Below are 24,211 nucleotides of genomic sequence, written 5' to 3'. Positions count from 1 at the left end.
GCTCTTTTGTCTCTAAGCTGCAGCTCCCCCCAGAGGCTCCCCGAGCGCCCCACGGGCCCTCTGCACGCACCACCCTCAGGACAGCCTGCCCAGGAGGTCGGGCAGGGAGCACGGCACAGTAGGGGACACGTGGTATCTGTAGCAAGTGACTCCCTCGTGCCCCTCCCTGGCAAGGCTTGAGCTCTGGCGCGGTGCTGCCCCCGTGGGAGGCCGGGCCGCGTGTGCACGAGGAGCGTAGAGGAGCGGACCCGGCCTGTTCCGGGCTCAGCACACCCCGTGGCCACGCACAGGGCGCAGACCGAGATGTGCACTCCCGCCTGCCGGCGCTCGGCAGTCTGGCTCACGGCCCGTCCAAACCAGCCTGCGACGACGTGGCACTCTCCAAGTCCCCAGGGACATGCGACAGTGACCCACCTCAGGAATGCCGGCGACGCCGGGCAGAACAACAGTGGGGGCAGCACGGCTCCCCCAGCTCCCCGTGCTCACTTCTGGAAACAAGAACAGGCCCATGGGTGCACCGAGAGTGGAAATGAGCCCCGCGGGGACGGAGGGCAGGGGTCCCCGAGGGGCCTCATTCTGCCTTTCCGAATAGCACAGGCCAAGAAACCCCACCTCTCACACGTGTCCTCGGCCCCACGCAGCTGCCCTGCCCCGCGGGGGACACCAGTGTTGACAGACATGGTGGCTGTCGTGATGCGGGGGGCGGGGGCTGCAGGTGTCGTGCCCCAGGTCAGGCGCCACTAGCACCCGCCGGCACCCAGGGCAGCCCCACGCACAGAGGGTCCGAGGGTGAGAAGCCCCAAGGAGGAAGCGCCTCACCTTTCTGCTCCCGGGCGATCCTGCGCACGCCTTCTCTGAACTCGGACAACACCTGCAGGTAGGGCAGGACTGTGGCCTCCAGCTGCGGGAAGAACAGGTGCGCTCAGAGAGAAGCTCGGCCTGTGTTTACGGACAGGGCTCCGCGGGCGCGGCAGGGCGGGGCGGGGGTGGCGCTGCCCCAGAGCTGGGACACGCTCCCCGCTCAACACTCGGTCCCCGCGTGGACGACGTGGGCCAGAGACAGGAGGCAGCTCCCCACCCCCGGCCCAGACGGACAGGTTCTGCAGGGCGCTCTGTGCACCTGCCCACAGGTGCGGTTTTGCCTCTGGTCAGACCGACTGTTACAAAAAGCCCATCTCTACAGTTAAACAGTTCAACGCGGGGGTCTGTCAGGTGGCCGCCTTCTGGGAGGCTGAGGCCATCCCTCTTGGGCTGGGAGCGGAGGCTGGCACCAGGAGCCGGGCCAAGCCTGTGTCTGACCTATGGCCACGCACACGCTTGCGCAAGAGGAAGCAGAGTCCCCAGAACCGTCGCCATCCACGCACAGGTTCGCACCGGCCACGTCCACACCCGGCCGCAGTTAACCATCTGCACTGACCCAGAGACGGCCCAGGACCACGAACCCGATGAAGGGAAAGCCAAGGACGGCAGAATCCAAACTGGAGAAACGATGATTTTATAAAATCTTTCCTTTCCAACTTCCCTAATTTTTGCGGCAGGATTTTAAGCAAAGTCTCTCCCTGCCTCCTACTTCAGTCCTCCGGTGGCTCAGTCACAAGAGTAATAACCAGTGCACACAGGAGCCAGCTAGGCTGGCGAGTGACCTGGCTTCTTGCGGCCCAATCCTGCACCTGGGGCTGGGGCGCCGCGGTTGTGCAGGGGGACCGGGCATGGGGTTTTGCCCTTTACCTCCACCAGGCTCCAAGACCGCCGTGGTGAGCCTCAGCACAGGGGGATGGAGGCCTCAGCCAGCGTGCTGTGAGGTCTGCCTGGAGGAGGAGTGCCCCAAAGGGCCAGCCTCCCGGCTGCTTATTCCCACACACGGCTTTCAAAGGGTCCACTGAGGCCATGTAGAAAGGCCTCCACACAACCACTGCATTAAAAGCCTTGTTTTTAAGCTTGAGAGCAGACTGTCGTTAGCGTAGCAAGTGTTTTCTTTCTTTTTTTCTAAGAAGCAGAACACCTGGTGTCACTTGTACAAGACAGCGCAGCAGCTCCGCAGGTTTCCTTTCCGAGAAGCGCGGAGGAAGGTTAGTGCCTTTAGACCAACCAGCTCGACGGCTAGTGGGGCCCCAGGGATGTGGCCCGGAGCTCGGGCAGGGCTTCTCCCTAACAGGAGCTGGTTCCTCGTCGGAAGCCAGTTCCTGGGGAACCACTGTACGCTCCCTCTGCAGATCTTCACGCTAGCCACCGTCCAGAATCAGAATTCTAAAAAAGGTTTGTCTTTTTACTTTGTCCTTGCTTCCTGTTGTTCTTTAAATAAATTACGTCTAAACAGCTACGCAGACCTTCTCATCGAATCACTGAGGACCAGGCCTGAGGAGTGTCTGAGGTGAGTCTGAGCGAGCACGTGCCACGAGGGAGGGTCAGCGGAAACCGCAAGTCCCAGGCGACACTGCCCTCTACTGAGGACCTTTCTCCCTACTGGACGCACCGGTCGGCATGCTGCCTGAATCCACACGTGCGGGGACGTGAGCCCACGGGAACCACGTGGCTGCAGCGCCATCCAAGTCGGTCCCACCACGCCTGCTGTGCTGGGACCGAGCTCACAGACAGCACACGGCAGCCCCCACCATCAGCCAGGGGGCGAGGCTGAGCATGCACATGCGGGACAACGTTCAGTTCGATTCCGCAGCCACGTCCAGGCGAGCCCCGGGGCTCAGTCCGGAAGGTCCGGTGCAGCAGGTGGGACCTAACGTGGGCCTCCCAATGTCCCCAGGGTTGGTGCAGGAGGGGAACGAGGATGGGAAGGGAGCAGGCGTGGGAGGCAGGACGGTGCTCCTCGACACGGGCACCGTTTCCCAGGGGTGGGGTGGCCCCCAGAGAGGAAGCTTCTCTGTGCCCAGGGGTGTTCTACTCACATCTAGGCTGGTTCCAGGTCCTCCTACTGGGAACCCCAGGGTGCTTTCTTCTTCAATGGCCCCGAAGATCTACAAAGAGAAACAGACATGCCAGAGTGTGTCGGGAGGTCCTGAGAGGGGCCCACGGAGACCAGACACCAGGGCCCACGCCGCCCGAGGCCTCCACGGTCCTGGCCAAGGCCTGCTGCCTGTGCACACGCAGCCTAGCAAGAGCCGCAGGGGTCTGCAGCTCGAGGGCCGCCTACCTTCAGCATGTGGGTGAGGTAGAGGGCGATGCGTTCCAGCAGTGCCCGGTTGGGCCTCCTCCGGGCAGCCTTCCGGGCCGCCATGTACAGGTTGCACTGGCTGACCAGAGCCCTCATTTCTTCCAAGACCGTGCGCGTGTCGACGTTGTCACACAGGGCTTCGTGAACTGCCGCCTTCTTGCCGTAAAAGCTGAGTGAGAGGACCGGGCGCGTCAGCCGGTGACACAGTGCACGTGCATGCGCGTGTCCGGCGGCCGGGTCGGGGTCCCCGCGGGCGCGGCAGGCCCTGGGCGTGGTCTGCACATGGGGAGCCGCGGTGCCGGGCGGCCTCCCCGCCAGTGGGCCTGCCACGCTCGCAGGCCGGAGAGGCATCTCCTACCTCCTGTTCAGCTCCAATTCTTCGTCTTCCCACTTCTCAAACCCACCAGTCACGTCCACGGGAGCTCGGAGGACGCCTTTCACGTTTAGGAAAAACTCCTGAAGTCAGAAGATCTGGATTAACGGCCATAAAAGAGTTTTCTGCCCCAGAGGCGTCTGAGAGAGTTTCCGTGGCGAAGCGCATCTCCGTCACGTGTCACCAGAGAAACCACAGCGCCGACACCGCACCAGCGGCCGGTTCTGCTTGGGACAGCGGCTCTGCCTGGGACAGCGGCTCTGCCTGGGACAGCGGCTCTGCCTGGGACTGCGGCTCTGCCTGGGACAGCGGCTCTGCCTGGGACTGCGGCTCTGCCTGGGACAGCGGCTCTGCCTGGGACTGCGGCTCTGCCTGGGACTGCGGCTCTGCCTGGGACTGCGGCTCTGCCTGGGACTGCGGCTCTGCCTGGGACAGCGGCTCTGCCTGGGACTGCGGCTCTGCCCGGGACTGCGGCTCTGCCTGGGACAGCGGCTCTGCCCGGGACTGCGGCTCTGCTGGCAGGTGTGCAGGAAACGCGCCCCACAGGCAGAAGAGGACGTGGGCGCATGACTCTAGCAGGTCAGCGGGGCTTCGGGATTGGGGAGCCAGGCCGGTTGCCCTCTCAGCACGGGGCGCCATCCCGCGTGCCGGTGAGTGGGCACGGGAGCAGGAAGGACCCCGCCGGGGCCGAGCAGAGTGGGAGGGGGGCTTACGTTCAGGAACCTCTCGTACTGCAGTGCCGACTCCATGGTGTTGCTCGAGTAGTCCAGCGTGTCCCTCCAGGAGTGCATGAGAAAGGCCAGCCGCAGCTGCCGCGCTGGGAGGGGGACAGCACCGAGGGTCGGCCACTGCCAGGGCACCTCCCAGCAACAGGGCACTCGTGCCTCGGGGGCGGGGCTCGGGCCTCGGGGGCGGGGCTCGGGCCTCGGGGGCGGGGCTCGGGCCTCCGGGGCGGGGCTCAGACGTTGGGGGAGGGGCTCAGGCCTACCAGAGTGCTTCTTCAAGGCGTCTTTGATGGTGATGAAGTTCTTGAGCGACTTGGACATCTTGCAGCCCGCGATGGTCAGGTGACCCGTGTGCAAAAAGTAGCGGACCCAGCAGTCATTCTCGAAGTAGGCCTGCTCGGGAAGGGGCAGAGGGGGCGGGGTCGGGGCGCTCTGCGGGCACTCGGTTCACGCGGTGGATGCACGAGAGGGGGCTGCCTCTTCGAGCTGGGGCTCGGGGGTGGCCCTGGACCAGCCAGCCGAGCGGCAACGACCGGTTCCAATCCAGACCAGTCTGTTGCCAGCGCTCAGGCTGTTTGTGCAGGAAATCAGACCCAACAAGGGTTCAGATCCCAGCAGAGAGCCCCTGATGTGGGCGTAAGGCTGTGCCCAGCTCCTGGCTGGCTGCGGCCCTGGCTGCTTCCACCACTGTGGGGATCTCAAGACACCCCCCCCCCCCCGCCCCACCACGCCACCAGAGGGCACAGCGGCCCCAGCCCCTGCCTACCTCCGACTGGGCCAGCTCGTTGTCGTGGTGGGGGAACCGGAGGTCGAAGCCCCCTCCGTGAATGTCCATCGAGGCCCCCAGGAGCGCACTCGCCATGGCAGAGCATTCGATGTGCCATCCCGGACGCCCCTGCAGAGCCAGACGACCCTGTGACCGGCCACTCTCAGCCCAGGCCTTCAAGTTTCCTGCACTCCTGACCCTCAAAACCCCTGAGCCTTACCGGAACAGACGTTATGCTCTGCACATGAACACTCAGGGAGCCCCTGCTGTCCGGGTCCCAGCCACGTTACTCTCAGAACTGCCCAGGTCTGGACCAGACACAGGTGCCCGCACCCCATTCCCTGGCTCTGGGCCGCCGGGACCACTGTCACGGGGACATCAGAGCATGGACTAGCCTCCAGTCTGAGGCCACAAGGACACGGGGGCATCGGAGGCAGTCTGTCCACCTGCTCCCTAGGTGCACCGGGCAGAGTCCCAGAAGGGAAGTCATGTGCCCAAAGGCTCACAAGGCTCTGTGGTGTGCGGGCCGCCAGCACAGGGCAGACAGGCACCACAGCAGTGAGGGCGCCCACCCCTGCCACCCACACCTTCCCGGGAGCATACCTTTCCCCAGGGGCACGGCCAGGATGGCTCGCCTGGCTTGGAGGCTTTCCACAGGGCGAAGTCATTAGGGGACCGCTTCTCACTCAGACGGTCTGCCGAGATGCTCAGGTCACCTGCAGACACGAGGAAGCGGGTCACCCAGTGCTGCCTGTCCGGACCCAGCGGGTCACCCGGACCTGCCTGCAGGACTCTGCCGGACAGAGCCATGTCACTGCAAGGCCACGTCTGGGGGTTACTAGCTGGTGCTCTGAATTCCTCATTTGCTTGGTCAGCACACAGCTTCACCTCGACCAGATGTCGGTGCTGCCCCAGCCCGGGAAGCTCCCATTCCCCAGGGCCTGAACCACACCCGCCGCTGGTCCCTCAGCCGCCCCTCTCCCCGCCCACCCCTCACAGCCACGGTCTGGGTCTAAGGTAAGTCACAGCGCTCGGGTCGGAGGAGTGAGGCCATGGTCTGGTGGCAGCTCTCGCGGGGGGAGTCTCGAGCTGACAGCCTGCACGGCTCCCAGGGTCTGAGGACCAGCAGGTCTTGCTGGGTGTGGCCCCTTGGCCCCAGAGGTGGCAATTAGGACACCCCTGCTCCTCCTGGGCAAGTTCGGGTCCCGGATGAAGACCCCGGAAGGCAGACAGGGCCAGCTGGGGCTGGGCCAGCCTGTGTTGGGCGGGAGTGAGGGGAAAGCATCAGCACAGGTGACGGGACCACACGTAGGACCTGTGCAGCGCACTGGCGGCCAAGGCAGCGAACCCCGCCATTAGTCCCCTTCAGGCAGCCACCGGGTGAGTGTGGGCAGCGCCAGGGCCTTCAGTGGGTTCCTGGAGTGTGGCCTCAGTGCTGCCTTTCGCTGGGTGCTGTCTTCCCCTCGCAGACAGCTCTGGAACAGGAACGGCGGACTTGGCCCAGTGTCCAGGGCCGCAAAGGCCCGAACTCAATGACAGCCACCTTTCGAGTGCAGAGTCGGGCCACGGAGAAGGCGCCCCGGCAGCAGTCGGAGGGAGGGCACCCAGGGTGTCTGCACCACAGACCTGATGGCTGCAACACGGGCACTCTGAGTGGGACACGCGGAAGATACGAGGAAGAGCCAGTAAAAATGGCATGATCGGGGGCACCTGGGTGGCTCAGTGGGTTAAGCCTCTGCCTTCGGCTTGGGTCATGATCTCAGGGTCCTGGGATCGAGCCCCGCATCGGGCTCTCTGCTCAGCAGGGGGCCTGCTTCCTCCTCTCTCTGCCTGGCTCTCTGCCTGCTTGTGATCTCTGTTTGTCACATAAATAGATAAAATCTTAAAAAAAAAAAAAAAAGGCACAATCACAAAGAGATTCTCGCTGTTGGCCTTTCGGTGTCCTACCCAGACCAACCCAGCAGCAGGACAGACTCCACCGTCGCTGCCTCTGCCTCTCTCGGAGGAGGTCACCGCGTCGCACCTGTGACAAGGTCTCATGTGGTGCGATGAAGTTCCTTTAGCCGCTGTGTGGCCAATGACACATTTAAGCTTCTGACTTCCATTATTATGTACACAGTTACTCGTGACACACATGACTTTTGAAATTTTGTTTTGAGAAAATCTGGGACTGCAAAGAGGACCCTCTTCCACAGGTGGCCCGTGTCCCACTCTTCAACAAAGTCGCCTTGGCAAAGTACTTGCTATTTGCTCAAAGTTCTTTAAGACGCATCACACAATTGCTTCTGCTCCCCCAGTGTCACTTCTCGTCTCCCTCCCCAGAGGTGACCCCGTGACCCCACACACATCAGGAGCCCTGAGACGGCTCCAGGCCCCGTCTCTACCAGAGTCCCCACACCCCAGCGTCCCTGCAGTTGAGGGGCTCGTGCTGGAGGTCACAACGCCCCAGAAGTGGGACTGTCCCCAAAGGAAGGCATGTTCGTCTCCTGTGTGTTTGCTGTTGGATTCTGCTACCCGTCCCTGGACCACGAAGCGATTTTAAAGTCAGTCTGGAAGAAAAAAGGCGCAAGCACAAGCAATATTTAAGAACTCCAAGGGCCCGGCTGGCGTCGCTGGAAGAGCAGGACGCGGTCTCGGGCCGGGAGCCTGAGCCGCACGCTGGACGCACAGGTCACTTAAAACAGAAGAACAAGAACCCGGCAGCGGCCAGATGGCGAGGACTGCTGGCCAGCCGCACGCGCGTTCCGGTCTCTGGCGCCCTCCCTCCTGCCGCGGCCCCGGCGCCCGCCGCCTGCAGTCTGAGCTCCGCCCTCCGTGCGGCCCGCTGTCCCTGTGCGGCCGCGTCCCGTGTGGCTCTGTCCAGGCGTCTCCACGAATCGTCGGGGTTCACGCGTCAGGCTTGTCACACGTTCTCCCACTGGGTTCATCTCTGCCCAGAACCGGCGGCTGGCGTCTTGCGTTATTTCCATTCCATTCCTCTTCGATCTCCTCTCCTGCTCTCTCGGCTGCTCCTCCCGGAGCTTCCTGGCCACGCACCCCCCGCGCCTTCCGTCTTCGCTCTTTCACTGCGAGTCCCAAGCCCCCAGCTGCCCTAAGTGACGGGTTGTGCCCCTGCTGCTGCGTGGCGTCCCCGCGGTGTCGCTCAGGACTGTGATGGTTGACGGGTCGGTCCCCCGTCCATGCCCCGTAGGTGCTGGTACCTGGCTCAGCTCAGTGTGTCAGGGGCAGATGACGCTGGGGAACCACGGAGACTTGCTCTGCGCCCGGCGTGTGTCCTGCGTGAGCGTAAAGGACGGGCCCTGCCCTTATTCATGCTGTCGAGTCCAGATCTGCTACGCAAAGCCCTGCTCCCTGTGTACCCTAATCCTGCGGGTTGAGACCCTTAGCCTGCCTGAGCCACCAGCCTGCGGGCCATGTGCACCGCCTCCCCTCACGGACACGGTGTTTCTCCCCCCCAGGGACGGCCACATGGGGGCCACCAAACGCCTCCTTTACTCTGACAAGCCTTTAGCCTTGGATGCCCCAGGGTCTGGTACCAACGCCACCCAACCCTCTTGGCCTATTGCTTCTCCGCATTTCCATGCCGTGCTGTGTGAGGTTCTGATGCCTCCCTACAGAGTCCCAGAGGGGAAAGTACTTCCTCAAAAAGTACGAACGTTTTTATGGGCAAACTGCCTTCCAGAAACACAGGGGGTAAACAGCATGTGCCCCAGGCGTGTGCGAGCCTTCCCTGTACCCCCGGACTGCAGCTTCTGAGGTCTGGCCCAGAGTTCCCTAGGGCGTAAGGGTGGAGGGACACTGTAAAGACAAACCTTATTTGGCCTGGTCCTGAAAAAGCCTCGTGCCTACATTCAATACAGGTGACCCTTTTTGAACAGTGCCAGGCAGGGGGCTGGGGAGGTTGACCCCCCACGACCGGAGCCAGGAACAGCTCCCCCGCTGGCCAGAGCACCCCGCGACGGCACAACAGCACAGAGACACACACCGTGCACAGGACACGTCACACACGCTGTTGGGACCAGAACGTGAGCTAGAGAAGAGGTCATGGAGAAAACTGGAAGGAACCCATGGGCAGTACCGAGCTGCACTCACAGGGAGTCACCTGTACGCGGTTTAAACCGGTGTCACTCAAGGGTCAGCTGCACCGGGCCCATGATGAGCACTGGGGCTGCGGGAGATGCGCGTCCCTCGGTGGGACGAGAGAGCAGCTCCGCGAGGTGCTGCCTGGGCGCTGACAGTGTGACGTCCCTGCTCACACCCAGAACCAGGACGGTCACACGGTTCCTGCCCCACGTCCCTGCCTGACTCGGCCCGGGCGCATTTCAGTACCGTGCAGAGACGAGCCCGTGGCCGGCCCCCCGCTCGCAGCGCCCGTGCTGGAAGCGGCACGCTACGCTCCTTGGGACTGCGTGGGGGCACTGAAACCGTGCCTTCAATCAGAACAGCCCTGCGGTTTCATCTCCCCAAAGCGGGAGCTCGGCTGCCGGGGGGGGGCTGCCTGCCGACCCCGCGCGGGCGGCTTTCGTGCCCTCTTTCAGCAGGGCATGACCCGCATACTGCTAACACACCAGGCACACGGCGTGTCCCTCCCAGACCCTCAGGTGCCCTCAGCTGCACAGACGCCAGCCCTGGGGGCCTGGGCCCAAGGTGTGCTGTGCTCAAGATGCTGCATATCTGGGCCTCTGTCCTGCTTGAGGAAACTCCTGGAATCCCGAGGGAATAGGTGCCTCCCAGCATCCCAGGAAGCACGGCTGGGGCTGGGGGCGAGGCTGTCCTGCTCGGGCTGGAAGCCCCCCAGCAACCCATCTCCTGCCTGTTCACCTTCTCCTTCCTGCAGGGCTTTCTGGTCCCCCACAGCCTCGGGCACCAGCTTCCCGTAGGAGTGTCTATCGCTGGACGCAAACTTCACCGTATCAAAGTAGACGGACCCGTTTGAGGCGTAGCTGGAAGATAAGAACAAGGTTGTGGGAAAGCAAGATGGATCTGGAGACAGCCCAGGACACCTGACCAGAGGACGACCCGAAGAGCCCAGGGTCACGGGCTGCTTCCACCTGCTCTGCCCTGTGTGTCTGGGGCGGGCTCGGCCATTTAGTCCCATGACACGGCAACACCCCACCACGGCCACCGTGCAGGCTGGCTGGGCCCGACAAGGACACTTCACGCCACGGAGGCCAACTCCTCACTCGTTGGGCAGCGGGTCCCTCTACAGACCCTCTGCTCGCATGCGGTGACCCTGCAGCTCCCACCTGGACCCTCAGCTCGGAAACGGCGTGGTCCCGCCAGGCTCCCACTCTGGCTACATTCCCATGTGCCCAGCCTCGGCTCTCTGCCTCCCAGAAGCATGCCAGACGGTGGTGGCCCAGAATGCTCCGTCTTCTCCCACCTTGGCCTTGCCCGTGGCACTCAGTGTGGCACGGTGCTGCCCTGAGCGGTCATGTCAAGTTGGGCAGAGAGCGGAGGCGCCGTCCCTTCCAGAGAACGGGTGCTGCTCCAGGCCCACACCAGGAGCCTCACACCCCTCACTGGGCTCAGTGGCTGCCTTGTCTGCCCTGCGAGGTGGGAAGCAATCTCCTCGGGGGGCCACAAACGAGCGTCGTGTGCCGCAGACACCACGCGCCCACCATAGACAGCTGACCGTGTTTCCTGCCATCAGGCAGTGCTAGGATCAGAGACCAGGGCCACAGCGGAGCGTGTGGAATCAGAGCCACGCGAAGGGCCCCAGGGAACACCCTTGCCGTGGGAGGTGACTCCCTGCCCACACGGCGAGGCCGGACGCCTCCAGACACCTGGCAGGTCCACGTTCACCAGGCTGGGCTCCGTGCTCACGGTCTGAGCTCGGGGCCCCCTGCTGGCTTGACCCCGGGCTGCACCTGCCTGTCTGCCGGGGGGCTCCGGGGGTAGCCAGCACCACCGTCCTGCTGCTCCTGTCTGCCTTAAGTGAAGATGTGGTGACCTCAGGGCTGAGGACCTGTTGGATGGTGGCCAACGCCCAGGCGAGCCTGGAGAGGTCTCTTACGGAGCAGCTTGGAAGCTGGGGACCCAGCGGCATGGAGGGAAGAGGCCTGCTGGGAGGTCAGCGTGCAGAGGCCCCCAGATCCCTGTGTACGGTCCTCACTGCTAGCACCAAGTGGAGGTGGGTTTGGAGACCAGGTCTTCCCAGAAGTAAAGTGGGGTCCCTAGGGTGAGCCCTAACCCCACAGAACCCCCACGCAGCTGCCTGCATAAGAGGTCATCGGGACATAAGAGGAGCCCGAGCAGCCCACGGGCAGAGTGACAAACGGGAGAGAAGTCTGCAAGAAGGCCACTGCCTGCAAGCTGAGGACGGGGCCAGCACCGACCCCCTGCCCTGAGGAGCCTGCCCCATGGGCATGCTGGCGGCCTCAGAAATCTGCCGTCTGGAGCTGGGAGCAAACCCATTTCTGCTGCTTCAGCCGCCTGGTCTGTGGGCTTGGTGAGAGCAGCACCAGGCAACCACACGCCCGGGGTGGCCACAGCCCCAGCGGCCTCCCTGCTCCGCGTCCCCTCCCAGAGACAGAGAGCTGCCCTCCTCGGCAACTCCCCCCGCCAGATGGCACACAGCTCCGAGAAGGGCCCTCAGCTCACCCGTAACCATTGTCCACAATCTTCTGGACGAAGTTCACAATCTCCGGCACATACTCGCTAACGCGGGTTAAGACGTCTGGAGGGAGGACCTATGGACGCCAGAGAAGGTTTGTTCTTCTTCTGAAACGTCGGCCTCAGACGAGCGCCCCCAGGAAACCGGCAGAACCAAATGTGGCCGAGAAGCCGCCTGTGCCCTCGGCGCGCGCGCAGGAAGCTGGGGTGTGAGGCTGCGGGGGCGCCGGGGCGCAGAGGGCACAGGCCCGCCGGCCGCACTCACGTTCAGCGCCTCCATGTCTCTGTGGAACTCCTCCTCCCAGAACTTGGGCAGTTTGGAGAAGATGGAGTTGTCGGTGACCTCATGGCCGAGGCTGCCGTCCAGCCAGTCTGAGAGCAAGTCCTTTGCTTCCTCCAGCAGCACCTGAGCAGAAAGAGCGCAACGTCCACACACACGTGCTGGACCGCACCCCGCGCAGTCGGGCCACGGGCATCACGGCCCCAATCACGGCCGTGCACGGCCCTGCTCCACTGAGGGCTGCCGTCCCCGCGAGACCACGACACTCCTGTGATCGGCTCAGCGCTGAGAGGCACCAGACTGCGAACGGGAGGCTCAGATGCTCGCTGAAGTGATCTCAGGACGTCCGCGGCCAGGACGGGTGGGCAGAACCCCATCCCGGATAGAAGCACCAAGGCCACGGCGTCCGAAAGTCAGCGGCCGTCAACCAAAGATGCCAGCCCCATGTCACGCACCACCCCAGTGCGGCAATGGTACGAGACCGGTCCTGTCACCGCAGCACCCACGTCACTCCAGAGAAATGTCCATCTGGGACGGGATGTGGGTGTCACGGCTGCAGCTTGAGTCTCGTACGCCGGGGGGACCGAGGTCCACCTCTGGAGGAACCGGGGTTTCCAGCACGTGTACTGAAGCGACACGGATGTGGGGACAGGCGGGTGGTCTGGGGTCCCCCGTTAGGGTGAGAGGGCAAAGAACAAAGGGCAGAGGGAGAAAGTGCAGGGAAAGTGCATGTGGGAGACACGGCGAAGGCATGCAGGGTGGGTGCGTGTGGATCCACGAGGCTGACAGGGAAGGGGCAGCTAGGGTGTCCCGCCAAGAGCCCCCAGGTGGGACAGCCCTGCTAACTGTTGCTGGGAGGCCAGCGGTGAGGGGGACCCGCCAGGACGCTCAGTCCATAGGTGCAGCATGCTGGGGACTGAGCCCCACGCCTGGCACATGGGCCCCCCGAGCTTGGCCACCACACTGAGGACATGGGACAGTTGCAGAGCCAGACGTGGTGGGGAACCCCGGGCTCTCAGCCCCAGGGCCAGAAACCACCAGGATGAACACGCTCGGGTTCCAGGGCACCAGGCCGCCCGTGTGCAAGAACGGAGGGCACGGCGAGCGGACAGAAGGCAGTCCTAAGAAAACGGGAAGGAGACACCAGAGAGTGGCGCCACTGGGACAGAAACGAAGACTGTCTTCAGTGGGAGCATCGCAGATCGGACGTGGCCGACAGAGTCTCGGAGCTGGGGGCCCCCGAAGAGAAACCCCCCAATGGCACAGCAGACGGGCTGCCTTCGCAGAGACAGAACGGGACCCAGCAGGATGGCCAGGGACCGCGGGACGAGCACAAATGGTGTACTGGGTGCTCAGGGAGACGCCAGAGGGACAGGAGGGGCAGGAGCAGAGAAACAGCTGGAGTCCACCAGCGGAGGGCGCCCCGCTCACGGCAGGTACAGGGAACCCCGGGAACCGCGGGCAGGACAGCACAGCCGAGCTGTGCACGGGCAAGCTGCAGAAAGTCCCGAAAGGAGTCCGAGGACAAACACTTTGCCTGTGAGCGAACACAGTAAGAACCACAGCCCCCTCCTCCTCACAAAGCAAGGGATGCAGGGGACACATCAGTGTCCAGAGAGGACCCTCGCTTACCCTAGAACCTCGGGCCCTGCGAGCTCATCCTGCAAAAGCAAAGGGAAACAGAGGCTCTCAGGCAAGCAAAAGTCAAGGGAACTTGTTGCCAGGAGACCTGGTTTGCAAGAAGTGGGTGAAGTTCTTTAGAGAGAACACGCAAAAGAGGTCAGAAGCTTGGGTCTGTGAGGGAGAGCATCGGAGAGAAGATGCAAAGGTAAAGTGAAAACTTCTGTTTTTCCTTTTTAAATAAAAATTGTTTATGTGCTGAGAGGGAGAGTGTGCGTGTGGACGCGACTGCAGGGGGCGGAGGGAGAGAGAATCTCAAGGCCGCCCCTGCTGAGCACAGAGCCCATCACCCGGCTCCAGCCCAGGACCCCGAGACCATGCCCTCAGCTCCACTGGCTGAGACCCCCGGGCACCCCACAACTCGCTTTTGTTCACTGACTTAACACCCGTTAGATCAAGACAGTAACAGCAAGAACGCATCAGTCTGCCTGCTTACGTGCGTACGCGACGCACACGGAGCCCCGCACGCTGGGTTTACAGACAGGTAAAGAGAGTGACAGCGGCAGCGTGAGGACGGGAGGCAGAACTAGGTCACTGTCACTGTAAAGCACTGAGGGTAGGGTTGTGCTGAGAGTGGACTGAAATTCGTGGGGAGTGTATATTGCAGACTCTAGGGTGACCACTAAAAAAAAGGTTAACGGGTTTGTTCTAAGAGGAGAGAAAGTAGAATCATGGGAAATGCTCAGTCAGAACCACAGACGGCAGAAAAGGACCGGAGGACGTGAGCGGGAGCGAGAACAAGGGCGGCGAACAGAGTAATCGAGCAGTGAGGGACCCAGCTGTCTCCGTGCCACTGGGGATGCCAGCGGTCTAAATGCGCCTCACAGCACAGTTTGGGAGATCAAAATACCAGCCCCGACTGTACGTTGTCACAGGAATTTGCTTCGACTGTAAGACACACACAGACTCGCAGTTGACGGAGACAAACGAGCCACGCTAACAAGAACCGAGACAGAGCAGGAGTGGCTGCTTTCCGACAGTGCCACGTCACTGGGGGCAAGATGGCCATCAGTAGAGAAGAGCTCGGTGGACAAAGGGGTCCATTCTGCGAGACAGCGGTGCTCCCGGGACACGGGCCCAACGGCAGGACAGCAAGCACATGAGGCCAAAGCAAACAGAACTCCAAGGAGAAACAGATGAACCCACGAAGGTGGCTGGGGACTTCAGGACCCTCCCTCGGGCACACACCAGCCCAGCAGGGGTCAGCGAGGACACAGCTGACCTCAACCGCATCCTCGGTCAGCCGGACCTGAAGGACCTCTACAGACCACTGGGTCCCCCAGCAGCAGGACACACATTCCTCTCACGCTCTCCTGGAATGTTCACTAGCACCATGAGCAGGCCGGGCCCCACAACACACCTAAACAAATTCGAAAGAATAGACGTCATATGTGGTGTCTGCTCTCGGACCACCATGGAACCGAACTGGAAATCAGTCAGAGAAAGAGAGCCAGAATGTCCCCACAAACAACACGCTTCCAAAGCACACAAGGGTCAAAGAAGTTACCTTGAGAAAAAATTAAATTTTTTGGAATAAATGAAAGTGAAAACACAGCTTATCCAAATTGGTGAGATGCAGCGCAACACCAGGTGGACGGATTAGACACACAGACAGATCTAAAGTCCCTCATCCAAGCTTCCGCCCCAGAAAAGCAGGAAAACAAGAACAAGTCAACTCCAAACTGACAGAAAAGAAACAATAAAAAAGCCGAAAACAAGAAATCAACAGAGGAAAATCAACAAATGCAGAAACTGGTTCCTTGAGGAAATGAATGAAATTGCTGCACCTCTAGCCAGGCTACTACCTAAGACAAAGGAGAGAGGCCACGAAGGAGGGACATCACTACAGACCTCATGGAAATTAGAAGCATAACAAAGAAACACTATACAGAACTCTGTGCCCCCAAGTTTGATAACTGTTAATGGTCTGATTCTTTGAAAGACACAAGGTGCCAAAACTTATAACGATATAAAGAGTCTGAAGAAGCTTATGAGCCAGTGACGAGATTTAATTACTAATTCATGATTTTCCAAAACAGAAATCACCTGGCCCAGAGGGGCTCACTGGTGAATTTTACCGAACATGCGAGGGACAGATTATATGGATTTTCTATAGTTTTCCAGAGGAAGCAGAGGGACTAGTTCCTATGTCATTCTAGGAGGAAGGCATTACCCTCATACTGAAAACAAAGATACCGCAAGAACAGCAAACTACAGATCGATATTCCTCATTAACATAGATGCAAAAATCCTTAACAATATATTAGCAAATTACAGCCAGAAAAGTCCTAAAAGAATTATAGACCGTAGCCAAGTGGCGGCTCTCACAGGTATGTAAGGCTGGTTCCACCAATTAATTAAACCAATTAATGTAAATCATTCCAGCAGCACAGTAAAGAAAGCAAAATGCTGTAAACACACAGATGCGCGGAAAGCATACGGACACAAGCCAACACCCGCTCATGATAAAGTCTCAGTAAACCGGGAACAGAGCCGAACTCCCTCACCTGGATCAAGGACAGCAACGGAAGTCACGCGGCTAACACTGTGCTTCGTGGGGAGACACGAGCTTTTCCGTCTAGGCCCAGGGCGACGCGAGGACATTCCCTCTCGCCACCCCTTCTCCGCCTCACCCTGGACGCGCCAGCTCACGCGGTGACGAGCGGAGGAAATGGAAGGCATACTCACGGGGAGGAGGACGTGAGGCCGCACGCCAGCACGCGGCACGGGGAATCCGCCACAAACACGTTACGTCACACGCCCCAAGACGAAATCCTCAGGTGTAGACCTAACGAACCGTGTGCAAGATCTACACGAGGACGACGAAAGTCTGATGGGTGAAGTCGAAGGAGGACTGACTAGCAGAGCTGCTTCCTGCTCACACGCGGGAGACCCGACCCTGTCGAAATGTCAGCTCTTGCCAACACGATCCACGGATCCCACGCCATCCGGGTCGACCTCCCAGCGCGGCACTGCAGTGACGTCACACGCGGATTCTCCGCTTCCACGGAGGCAAAACCCCAAAGAGCCAACTCAATACTGAGGCCTGACACCACCTGATTTCAAGACGTTCTCCAAAACCGTAGTGGTTGGGACAGCGCGGCGCTGGCAGGAGAGACAAACAGATCCAGGAGCAGGAGAGAGAGCCCAGACACAGCCCACCCCGACGGAGCTGCCCGATCCGTGACGGGGGAGAGAGGCCGTTCAGTAGAGACAAATACAGGCTCCTTCGGTAGAAGGTGCCGGAACGACCGGACGTCCATGCTCAGAATGAGTCCAGACCCGGTCTCTCACCGTCCGAAACGTGGCTCAGACTGGGTCACCGGCCTGAGAGTGAGAGGAAAACCAGACAACTAGAGGGTCACAGAGGAGCAAGCCTCCGTGAGCGCGTGTGGCAGTGACGTCCGTGCCACAACTCTGATGGCACCATCTGTGAGAGGACGGGGTGGCTGCTGGACGCCATCAAAACTAAGATGTCTGCCGCTGGTGGGGGGGAGCGTGCCGTGTCTGCTGTGCATGGAGCCGCCCCCCAGGCTGCGTCCCCGTGACACCCGCAGATGCGAGGACACATCCACCCTCCTGGGGGGTCGCCGGACGCGTGGCTGGCGCTGGGGACCCAAGAGTTACCCAGATTCCTGGGTCACACGCCCCACGGTCTGGCAGAGCCTCCCCAGGGTTATGGTCTCGAGACACGCTTGCAAACGTGTGCCCAGAGACGGACAGAAAATTGTCCCCAACCATGAACAGAGCAGGCAGATGCAAACCGAAAGCACGACGGGACACTGCGTCACGCTCATCGGGAAGCTGATGTGGGAAACAGGCTGACCCGTGCCAGCGGCCACATGCACAAACTGCCAGTGAGCTGCCGTGGGGGGCAGCGCGGCACTTCCTCCGCGTCCCGCAAACCCACCGGCCGCACCCCCCAGCATCTCCTCTCGGAGTCTCTGCCCAGAAGGACTCGACGCAGGGACCTGAGTGGATCCGAGCACGTCCCTGCTCACAGCTGCATCACTCGTGGTGGCCTGAAGGCGGGAATGACACACGTGTGTCAGACCCTGAACTGGATACCCATATCCGCCAGCCCCAGTTGGTCTGAGAAAGGACACTAGGACACCTGCCACAGCCAGGACATCATACCAAGGGAAAGACACCAGCTGTGAGAGGAGACACCACAGCACTCTGCTTCTATGAAGGCCCTGGAGTCCCCAGATTCACAGAGACGGAGGAGACGGTGGGTGCCGGGGCTGGGGAAGGGATGGGGGTCGGTGTCTCAGGGGGACAGAGAGTGGATGGTGGGCACCAGGGCCGGGGGAGGATGGGGGTCAGTGTCTCACAGGGACAGTCTCTGTCTGGGAAGATGGAAAGTTCTAGAGATGGATAGTGCGGATGGCCGCACAACAGTGTGAATGTGTTTAATGCCCCTGAACTCTGCACCTAAAAATGGTTAAGATGGTAAGTTTTACAAAGTGTACATTTTACCATACTTTCTAAAGGAGAGAGAATCAGTGAACCAATTAAGAAAAAAATTCGCCGTGGCGCTGCTAGTCATACGGGCACGCGACTGCCGCCCAAGGAGAGGGAGAGAGAGCTGGGCCCGGGAGGTCCATCGCAGGCCGGCCGGCGGTGACCATGCAGGGGCCCCACGCAGGAGCACGCGGAGCGGAAGGCCGCGTCCGTCGCGCTTTCTCGCCAAGCTCAGAATGAGCGGCGTCTGCAGCCTGAAGTAAGCGAAGAGGAAAGCGAGGGAAGCCTAGGCCGGGCGGGCTCTGGGGGCGTCTCTTCCCCGGCCTCTAGACGGCAGACGGCTGTGGCCGCATCTTTTCTGGAGCTCCCGCGTCCCTGAGTGTCGAGAGGGGCCGGCAGGGGGCGCCGGTGTGCAGGGGAAGGGACCCGCGGCGGCCTGCCCTGACCTCTCCGGGGAAAGGCTGGCAGGGAGCCCGGCCCCCTTGCACTCCTGCCCTCCGCGGGTCTGAGGGAGAGCCTTTCCGGGGGCAGGAGAGCCCAGCGCAACCTCAGCCTCCCTCCGCTCCCTGCGCAGGGGCGACCCCAAGCAGCACGGGAAGACTCGGGAGAGGCCTGCCGCACACACTCCGGGGCCCCAGTGCCGTGAGGGACGCTGTGTGGCGGCAGGCCGCGGGGGTGGGGCGGGCGCGCGGGGACCTCACCTCGGCGCAGCTGTCGGCCGCCTCGGCCTGGCCACTCTGCACAGCCGTCTGCAGCGGCTCGGCCGCCAGCTCCACCGCTCGCCGGGTGCGCTCCAGCATCTGCCTCCGGTCGGGGTCCGCGGTCTCCCGTAACTTGGCTGAAAACGGCTGCGAGCACAGGACAGGGCGGGCCCATGGGATGCGGCTCAGCACAGCCCCGCGCGCCCGGGGCCCTCACCGGAGGCGAGAGAGAAGCCTGCGTCCCTGAGGGCCCGCTCCTCACGCCCGCCCTGGGGCTGGTGGTCTGATGTCACAGGCTGTGCTCGGGTCATGGGGACGTCACCTGGCGACTTTGTGAACGTCAGGAAAGCACCCATGACCTGGCGGGCCGGCCCCTGGTCGGCCGAAGACGGCTGAGCTCTGATTTCACTCCCAGCGTTTCCTGTGGACGTAGCGCGCGGCAGCACAGCAGGAGCGACCGCCGTGTCCCTCCAACAGTCCGTGCCGCCAGGAGCAGGAGCGACGCGCTCTGACCTCAGTCCGTTACCACGGTGACCCCTAACGTGTCCTTCAAAGCGAACCCACCGAGAGGACGCGTCTCCTCAATTTCTGAGAACTTCCAGCACCCCCGGTCTCAGCGGCTCGGCCCAGCGCCTGGGTCGCCCTGGGCAGCACCGCGTGGCCGGGCCCTCCACCCGGAAGAGCCGCGGGCGCATCTGGAGCATCGCACGAGCGAGCGTCCGTCAGTGCCCCCTGACGCCCTCGGACACGCTCCCCGACGTGGGGAACCCAGGCACCGACTCCACACCCCCGTCCGAGCGCCTTTCTGGAGCCGCTTCCCAGCGGCCAGGCGACCACCTCGGTCAGAACCCGGGGGCCCTGACGGAGCTGGTTTTAGTTGCGTCCACTGTGGGAGGCCCAGCGGGGACGGCCACCGCCCCAGGGACAGTCAGGAGTCGGGGGCGGACGGCGAGGACCCACCTTCAGGGCGGCGTGAACGTCTTGCAGCACCTGGGCCGCCCGCGGCTGCTTCTCCCGGTACCGCTCAAACAGGTGGTTCTGCCGGGCCCTCTTGATGATCTGGGAGGAGGAAAGGGACCCTGGGGTCGTGCCCCGTGTAGCAGGCTCCAAGCCCCACGCCGCCGCACCGCCGCTATTCCCGCGATCTTGCTGGTCTCGAGGAAACGGGCCGCCCCGTCCCACCCTCCCCACGCCGTGCCCCGCAGAAGAGCACGTGCGACCACAGGTCCTGCTGCCACGAAGCCCCACGGGCTGCCGTTTCATCAAGTGGGCCTGGACACGGGGGGTTCTCTCGGCCCCCACACAACGTCATCGGTATAAGCTGTGACGCCGCAACACGGAGGGGACTCACACCCTGGGCCGAGACCCCCGCATTTCATCTACAAACGTTGCTTCCTCCCCTGGCCGCGCGGACGCGGACGTGCTGGTCAGCGCCCTACCTTGTCGTCCACGTCTGTGATGTTCATGCAGTAGAAGACGTCGTACCCGAAGTAGTCGCGCAGCACCCTCCGCAGGATGTCGAAGGAGATGTAGGACCTGGAGTGTGGGGACGCACCCGTCTCATTGCCCGCTGCGGCCCACCGCCCGCCACACTCCCCAGCCCACTGCGCCGCGGCCACGAGGGCCAGGGGAAGGCCTCCGCGGCCCTGCGCCAGTCAGCTGCTGCCCCGTGCGGGGCTGGGAGCGCCATGGGGCCCGGCCTGCTGCACACCTGGGTTCCCGCCACAGCTGCCTGGTGGGAAACCAAGGCCTGCAGGTCAAAGCATCGGCGTGCAGCCCAGGCCGCCCGCCACGGCGCGACAGGGCAGCGAACTCATGGCCCGTGCGCGCTCTCCAACCTTCCGCCGTCTACAGGGATTCCTTACAGAATGGAGACGTTGGTCTCAAGAACAGGAGATCTCAAAGGGCCGAGATGCCCCGTGGGACCCGGCGCGGCCCCCACCTGGCGTGGCCCATGTGAGCTGCGTCGTAGACAGTCGGCCCGCAGCAGTACCACGTCACCCTCCGCCCGTGCTGAGGCACGAACACGTCCTGCGATAAAAATGGAGGAAGGACAACCGTCAGCCGCGGAAGAGACGCTCCGCGGGTTCACCCCAGCGGGCGACGGAGGGCCCGGCTGCCTACGAAACTCAACGAGAACAATCCCGTTCCACTGACAAAGTCACGGATGCTCGGTGAAGTGGGCTGGAATCGCCAAGACCCCGCGTCCCCGTCAGCCACCGCGCTCCTGATGAAATCTCAATCAGCCGCGCTGCAGCCACGGGCCACGCTGAGCAGAACACGCCAAGCAACCCCACTCAACTGGGACCCGATCCTGCTGCCTTCTCAAAACCTGGTCTCCTCCCAACCACGCCAACCAGGCCCCTCCCCCGCCACGCCCGTGCGTTCAGCGTGCACGGTGACGACTGCCACCACCACGTGGCCTCTCTGAAAGCAGGCGGGCACGTGGCCTGGCTCTGAGTGACGTGTGGTTGGGGCGCTCCAGGCCTGCAGGCCCCACAGGCAGGCAGTCCCGTCAAGGCGTGCTGTCCCCGGGTGCGGCCGCTGTGGGAGCCGGCTCTGCCCCACCGAGGGCCCCATGTGGAAAGGGGAGTGAGTGTTGAGCCACCTCCACTCCTCTGGACGGACCGCTGGCCACGGAGCTCGTCCACAGCCTCCCCTGCACCCCGCCGCGCCCCTTACCTTCCTCCGGGTGAGGCTGTTGTACAGGCGAAGCTTGCACGGAGGGGACCCAGCTGGAGGACACCACTGAGGCTGCCCCCGCCGGCCTCTACCTGCCAAGGCAGAGAGAACACCAGTCAATCTGCACCCGGACACTGGGTCCTTACGACAGACACTGGGTCTGTCCTCAGCACATCGTGACACGGGCCTCGCCGGGTCTCCGTCAGCATCGCCCGTGCCAGACGCACCGGTGCCTCTAGTCTGCTTCACTCACAGTCTGTGCAGCAGCAACCGCAGCACGGCCTGGGGGCACCTGTGAGAAGGGGTCACACCCCTTCCTCCCCGGTTCCCCAAACCCAGGCCCTCCCTCCGCCAATGGACACCATGGCGGACACAGCTCGTGGGCCACGAGAGGGCACAGGCCCTGCAGTGTCAGAAACAAGCACAGCATACAAGCGGGGGTGCCCGACAAGGACATGGGCCACTGTCCGGAGCAGCACAGGGCCGGCTGGGCCACGACTAGCTCACAGCCCCAGAAACTCAGTAGGAACAGGCTCCAACCCAGCCGAGCTCCATCAGATGGAGCTAAGTGAGCGGCCAGCCCTCACACAGGTCTGGTCCCCGCCCCCCACAGCATGCCGTCACTCCTGACTCCGCTGGGACGAGACGCTTGTGGCTTCCAACCCCACAAGGGTGCTCGGCCAACTTGGAAACTGTGGGGTGGCTCTGCCCTCGCGGTCTTCCAGGAGAGACCCCGCCCCCTCGCTGGCACTACCTCAGGGCTACCCCTGCTGCTCTCAGTGTCCTAGGCCCACACTTCCATCTGGACAGAGGGTGGCGTGGATGCGGCCCGCGCCCCGAGAACCCAAGGGGGTGCGTCCTCTGTCTGGAGCCCAGCTGCCCCCCAGCCCTTGCTCACACTGCTCAGCATGCGCACACGGAGGCAGCCACAGTACCCGTCCCGCCTCCCCAAGCAGGGAGGGGTCAGCAGCGCACTGAGCCACCCTCCTCCTCTCCACTCCCCGCCCCTGCCTCGGCCCCCTGCGAAGGTTCTCTCTCATGCCCACGGGCCAGCCGCCGGGGACCCCACAGAGCCCCGCTCGCTGCTTCTGCTGGGAGTCACAGGGAAGGCCGTCCCGGGCTTGGCCACGTGCCCCAGGAGTCGCACCAGCTACGCAGACGCTGACTTCACTGACCCGCAGCAGAGCGCGCCGGAGGAAGACCGTGGCCACGAGGGTGTGAGCGTGTGCACGTGGGTGTGAGCACGAGCGTGTGCACAAGAGCAAGTGCGTGTGCGCGGGTGAGCGTGTGCACAGGGGCAGCGAGCAGGCAGACGAGGAGAGAGGCCCCGTGCTCGACAGGAGCTGGGTCCTGCGGTGACCACCGGCAAACCGGGGTGGCAGGGCTGGGCAGGACCGTCGGCGGTCAGCGGTGCGCACTCCTGAGCTCGGGTGGCGTTTCGCATGCCCCCTTCACCCCCGCAGATGCCCTGAGAGGAAGCGCCGCGGCTGGCACTAGGGGACGATCACCCAGTCCTCTGCCTCCTCTCCCGCTCAGACCCCGTGCCCCTAAACGGAGCCAGCGCTGCCCCCTGGGCTGGCGGGGCCACCAGCCGGAGGACAGGAGCTTGGGGACCAGTAGCGCCCCTCCCGCCAGGTGGGAAGGCCGGCCCGAGACGCCGTGGGAACGTGGCAGGACGCAGCCAGGGGCACAGCCCAGGCAGCCGGGCCACACCCCGCAGGGCCACGACTGGGCTGGAGGGCATGGGGCACACAAGGACGCCGGACTCAGTGAGGAAACTGTCCTCGAGCAGTCCTTGTGCCATCCCTGCTAGGAGCCCGAGCCCGGCTCACTCAGGACAGCGGCCCTCCTGCGACACTCCACCCCTGGCCAGGCTCCCACTAGTCTCTCCGCGCCCCCCCGCACCTCCGCCGTGGCAGCTGTCACCCGCGCACAGATTCTGCTTCGGTTTCTGCTCCAACCACCGACCACAGACCACACACCCGTTTATCCAACACACACCCAGCCCCCTCCAGGCCCTGTCCTGGGCACACGGCGGACACAAACCCCTGACTCGACAGAACTGCACACGCCACTGAGGGGCACTGTGCCCATCTCACCAGCCAGGGAGGAGAAACGCTCCCCCAGGACACAGGGTGGGGGCCACGGGGCAGAGGGCGGAGCTGCACCACAAGGCTCCTCCAGCCACGGGCCCTGAGCTTCCCGCCCAGCTGGGGGTGGGGCGGGCTGGGAGCCGGGGTGGACGGGAGAGACCCCGCGGGAGGTGGCAGCATTCCAGACAGAGACACAGCGGGCCAGGCCCTGGCGGGGCATGGGGGGGGGCTGAGGGGATGGGGAGGAGGTCGAAGGGCCACCCACACCCCACTTTCTGCACCTGCAGGTGCCTCGGGCTTTGAGGCCCACAGCCCCGGGGAGGGACAGACCAGGAGCCAGCCACAGGAGCAGGGACAAGCTGTCACAGGCCCTGGAGGGATGGGCTTGGAGGGAGTGGGGACAGGGTGCCAGCAAGTGGGGGACTGGGAGAGGCGGTGCTCGTGCCCAGGACAGGACATCAGAGCCCTGAGACAGAGCAGTGCTCAATTCTGGCAGCAAAGGGGGGTGGCAGGTGCTCAGCTCCTGTCCTCCCAGAGATGCGAGAGATGGTCCTGGGACCAGCCTGGTTAGCCCGGGCACACGAGGGGACTTGGAGGCAGACAGAGTCAGGAAACGCTATGGGGGCCACCCTGGGTGTGTCTCTCCCCTGCCTCCAAGCCAGCCGA

At 63.0% G+C, this 24,211-nt stretch overlaps 1 protein-coding gene across 2 annotated transcripts in view; it reads right to left on the bottom strand.

Moving 5' to 3' along the window:
• Positions 1-24,211, bottom strand: part of CARS1 (cysteinyl-tRNA synthetase 1) — a 40,537-nt gene that overhangs the window by 8,932 nt on the left and 7,394 nt on the right. For both annotated transcript variants that reach the window (XM_032879747.1, XM_032879749.1), the window contains 16 exons: positions 21,453-21,544; positions 20,713-20,801; positions 20,210-20,306; positions 19,731-19,829; positions 18,771-18,917; positions 11,911-12,051; positions 11,634-11,722; positions 9,852-9,973; positions 5,634-5,746; positions 5,031-5,159; positions 4,528-4,657; positions 4,253-4,356; positions 3,525-3,622; positions 3,146-3,335; positions 2,901-2,969; positions 820-901 (listed from right to left, as the gene is read on the bottom strand). In XM_032879747.1, the coding sequence (XP_032735638.1) occupies positions 820-901; positions 2,901-2,969; positions 3,146-3,335; positions 3,525-3,622; positions 4,253-4,356; positions 4,528-4,657; positions 5,031-5,159; positions 5,634-5,746; positions 9,852-9,973; positions 11,634-11,722; positions 11,911-12,051; positions 18,771-18,917; positions 19,731-19,829; positions 20,210-20,306; positions 20,713-20,801; positions 21,453-21,544 (1,791 nt within the window). The remainder of the gene's footprint in view (positions 1-819; positions 902-2,900; positions 2,970-3,145; positions 3,336-3,524; positions 3,623-4,252; positions 4,357-4,527; positions 4,658-5,030; positions 5,160-5,633; positions 5,747-9,851; positions 9,974-11,633; positions 11,723-11,910; positions 12,052-18,770; positions 18,918-19,730; positions 19,830-20,209; positions 20,307-20,712; positions 20,802-21,452; positions 21,545-24,211) is intronic.

The sequence above is a fragment of the Lontra canadensis genome, unplaced genomic scaffold, assembly GCF_010015895.1.
Source record: "Lontra canadensis isolate GAN:19392208 unplaced genomic scaffold, GSC_riverotter_1.0 scaffold66, whole genome shotgun sequence".
Lineage (NCBI taxonomy): Eukaryota > Metazoa > Chordata > Mammalia > Carnivora > Mustelidae > Lontra > Lontra canadensis.
The sequence above is the reverse complement of the archived record's forward strand: the minus strand, read 5'-3'. Positions and strand labels throughout refer to the sequence as shown.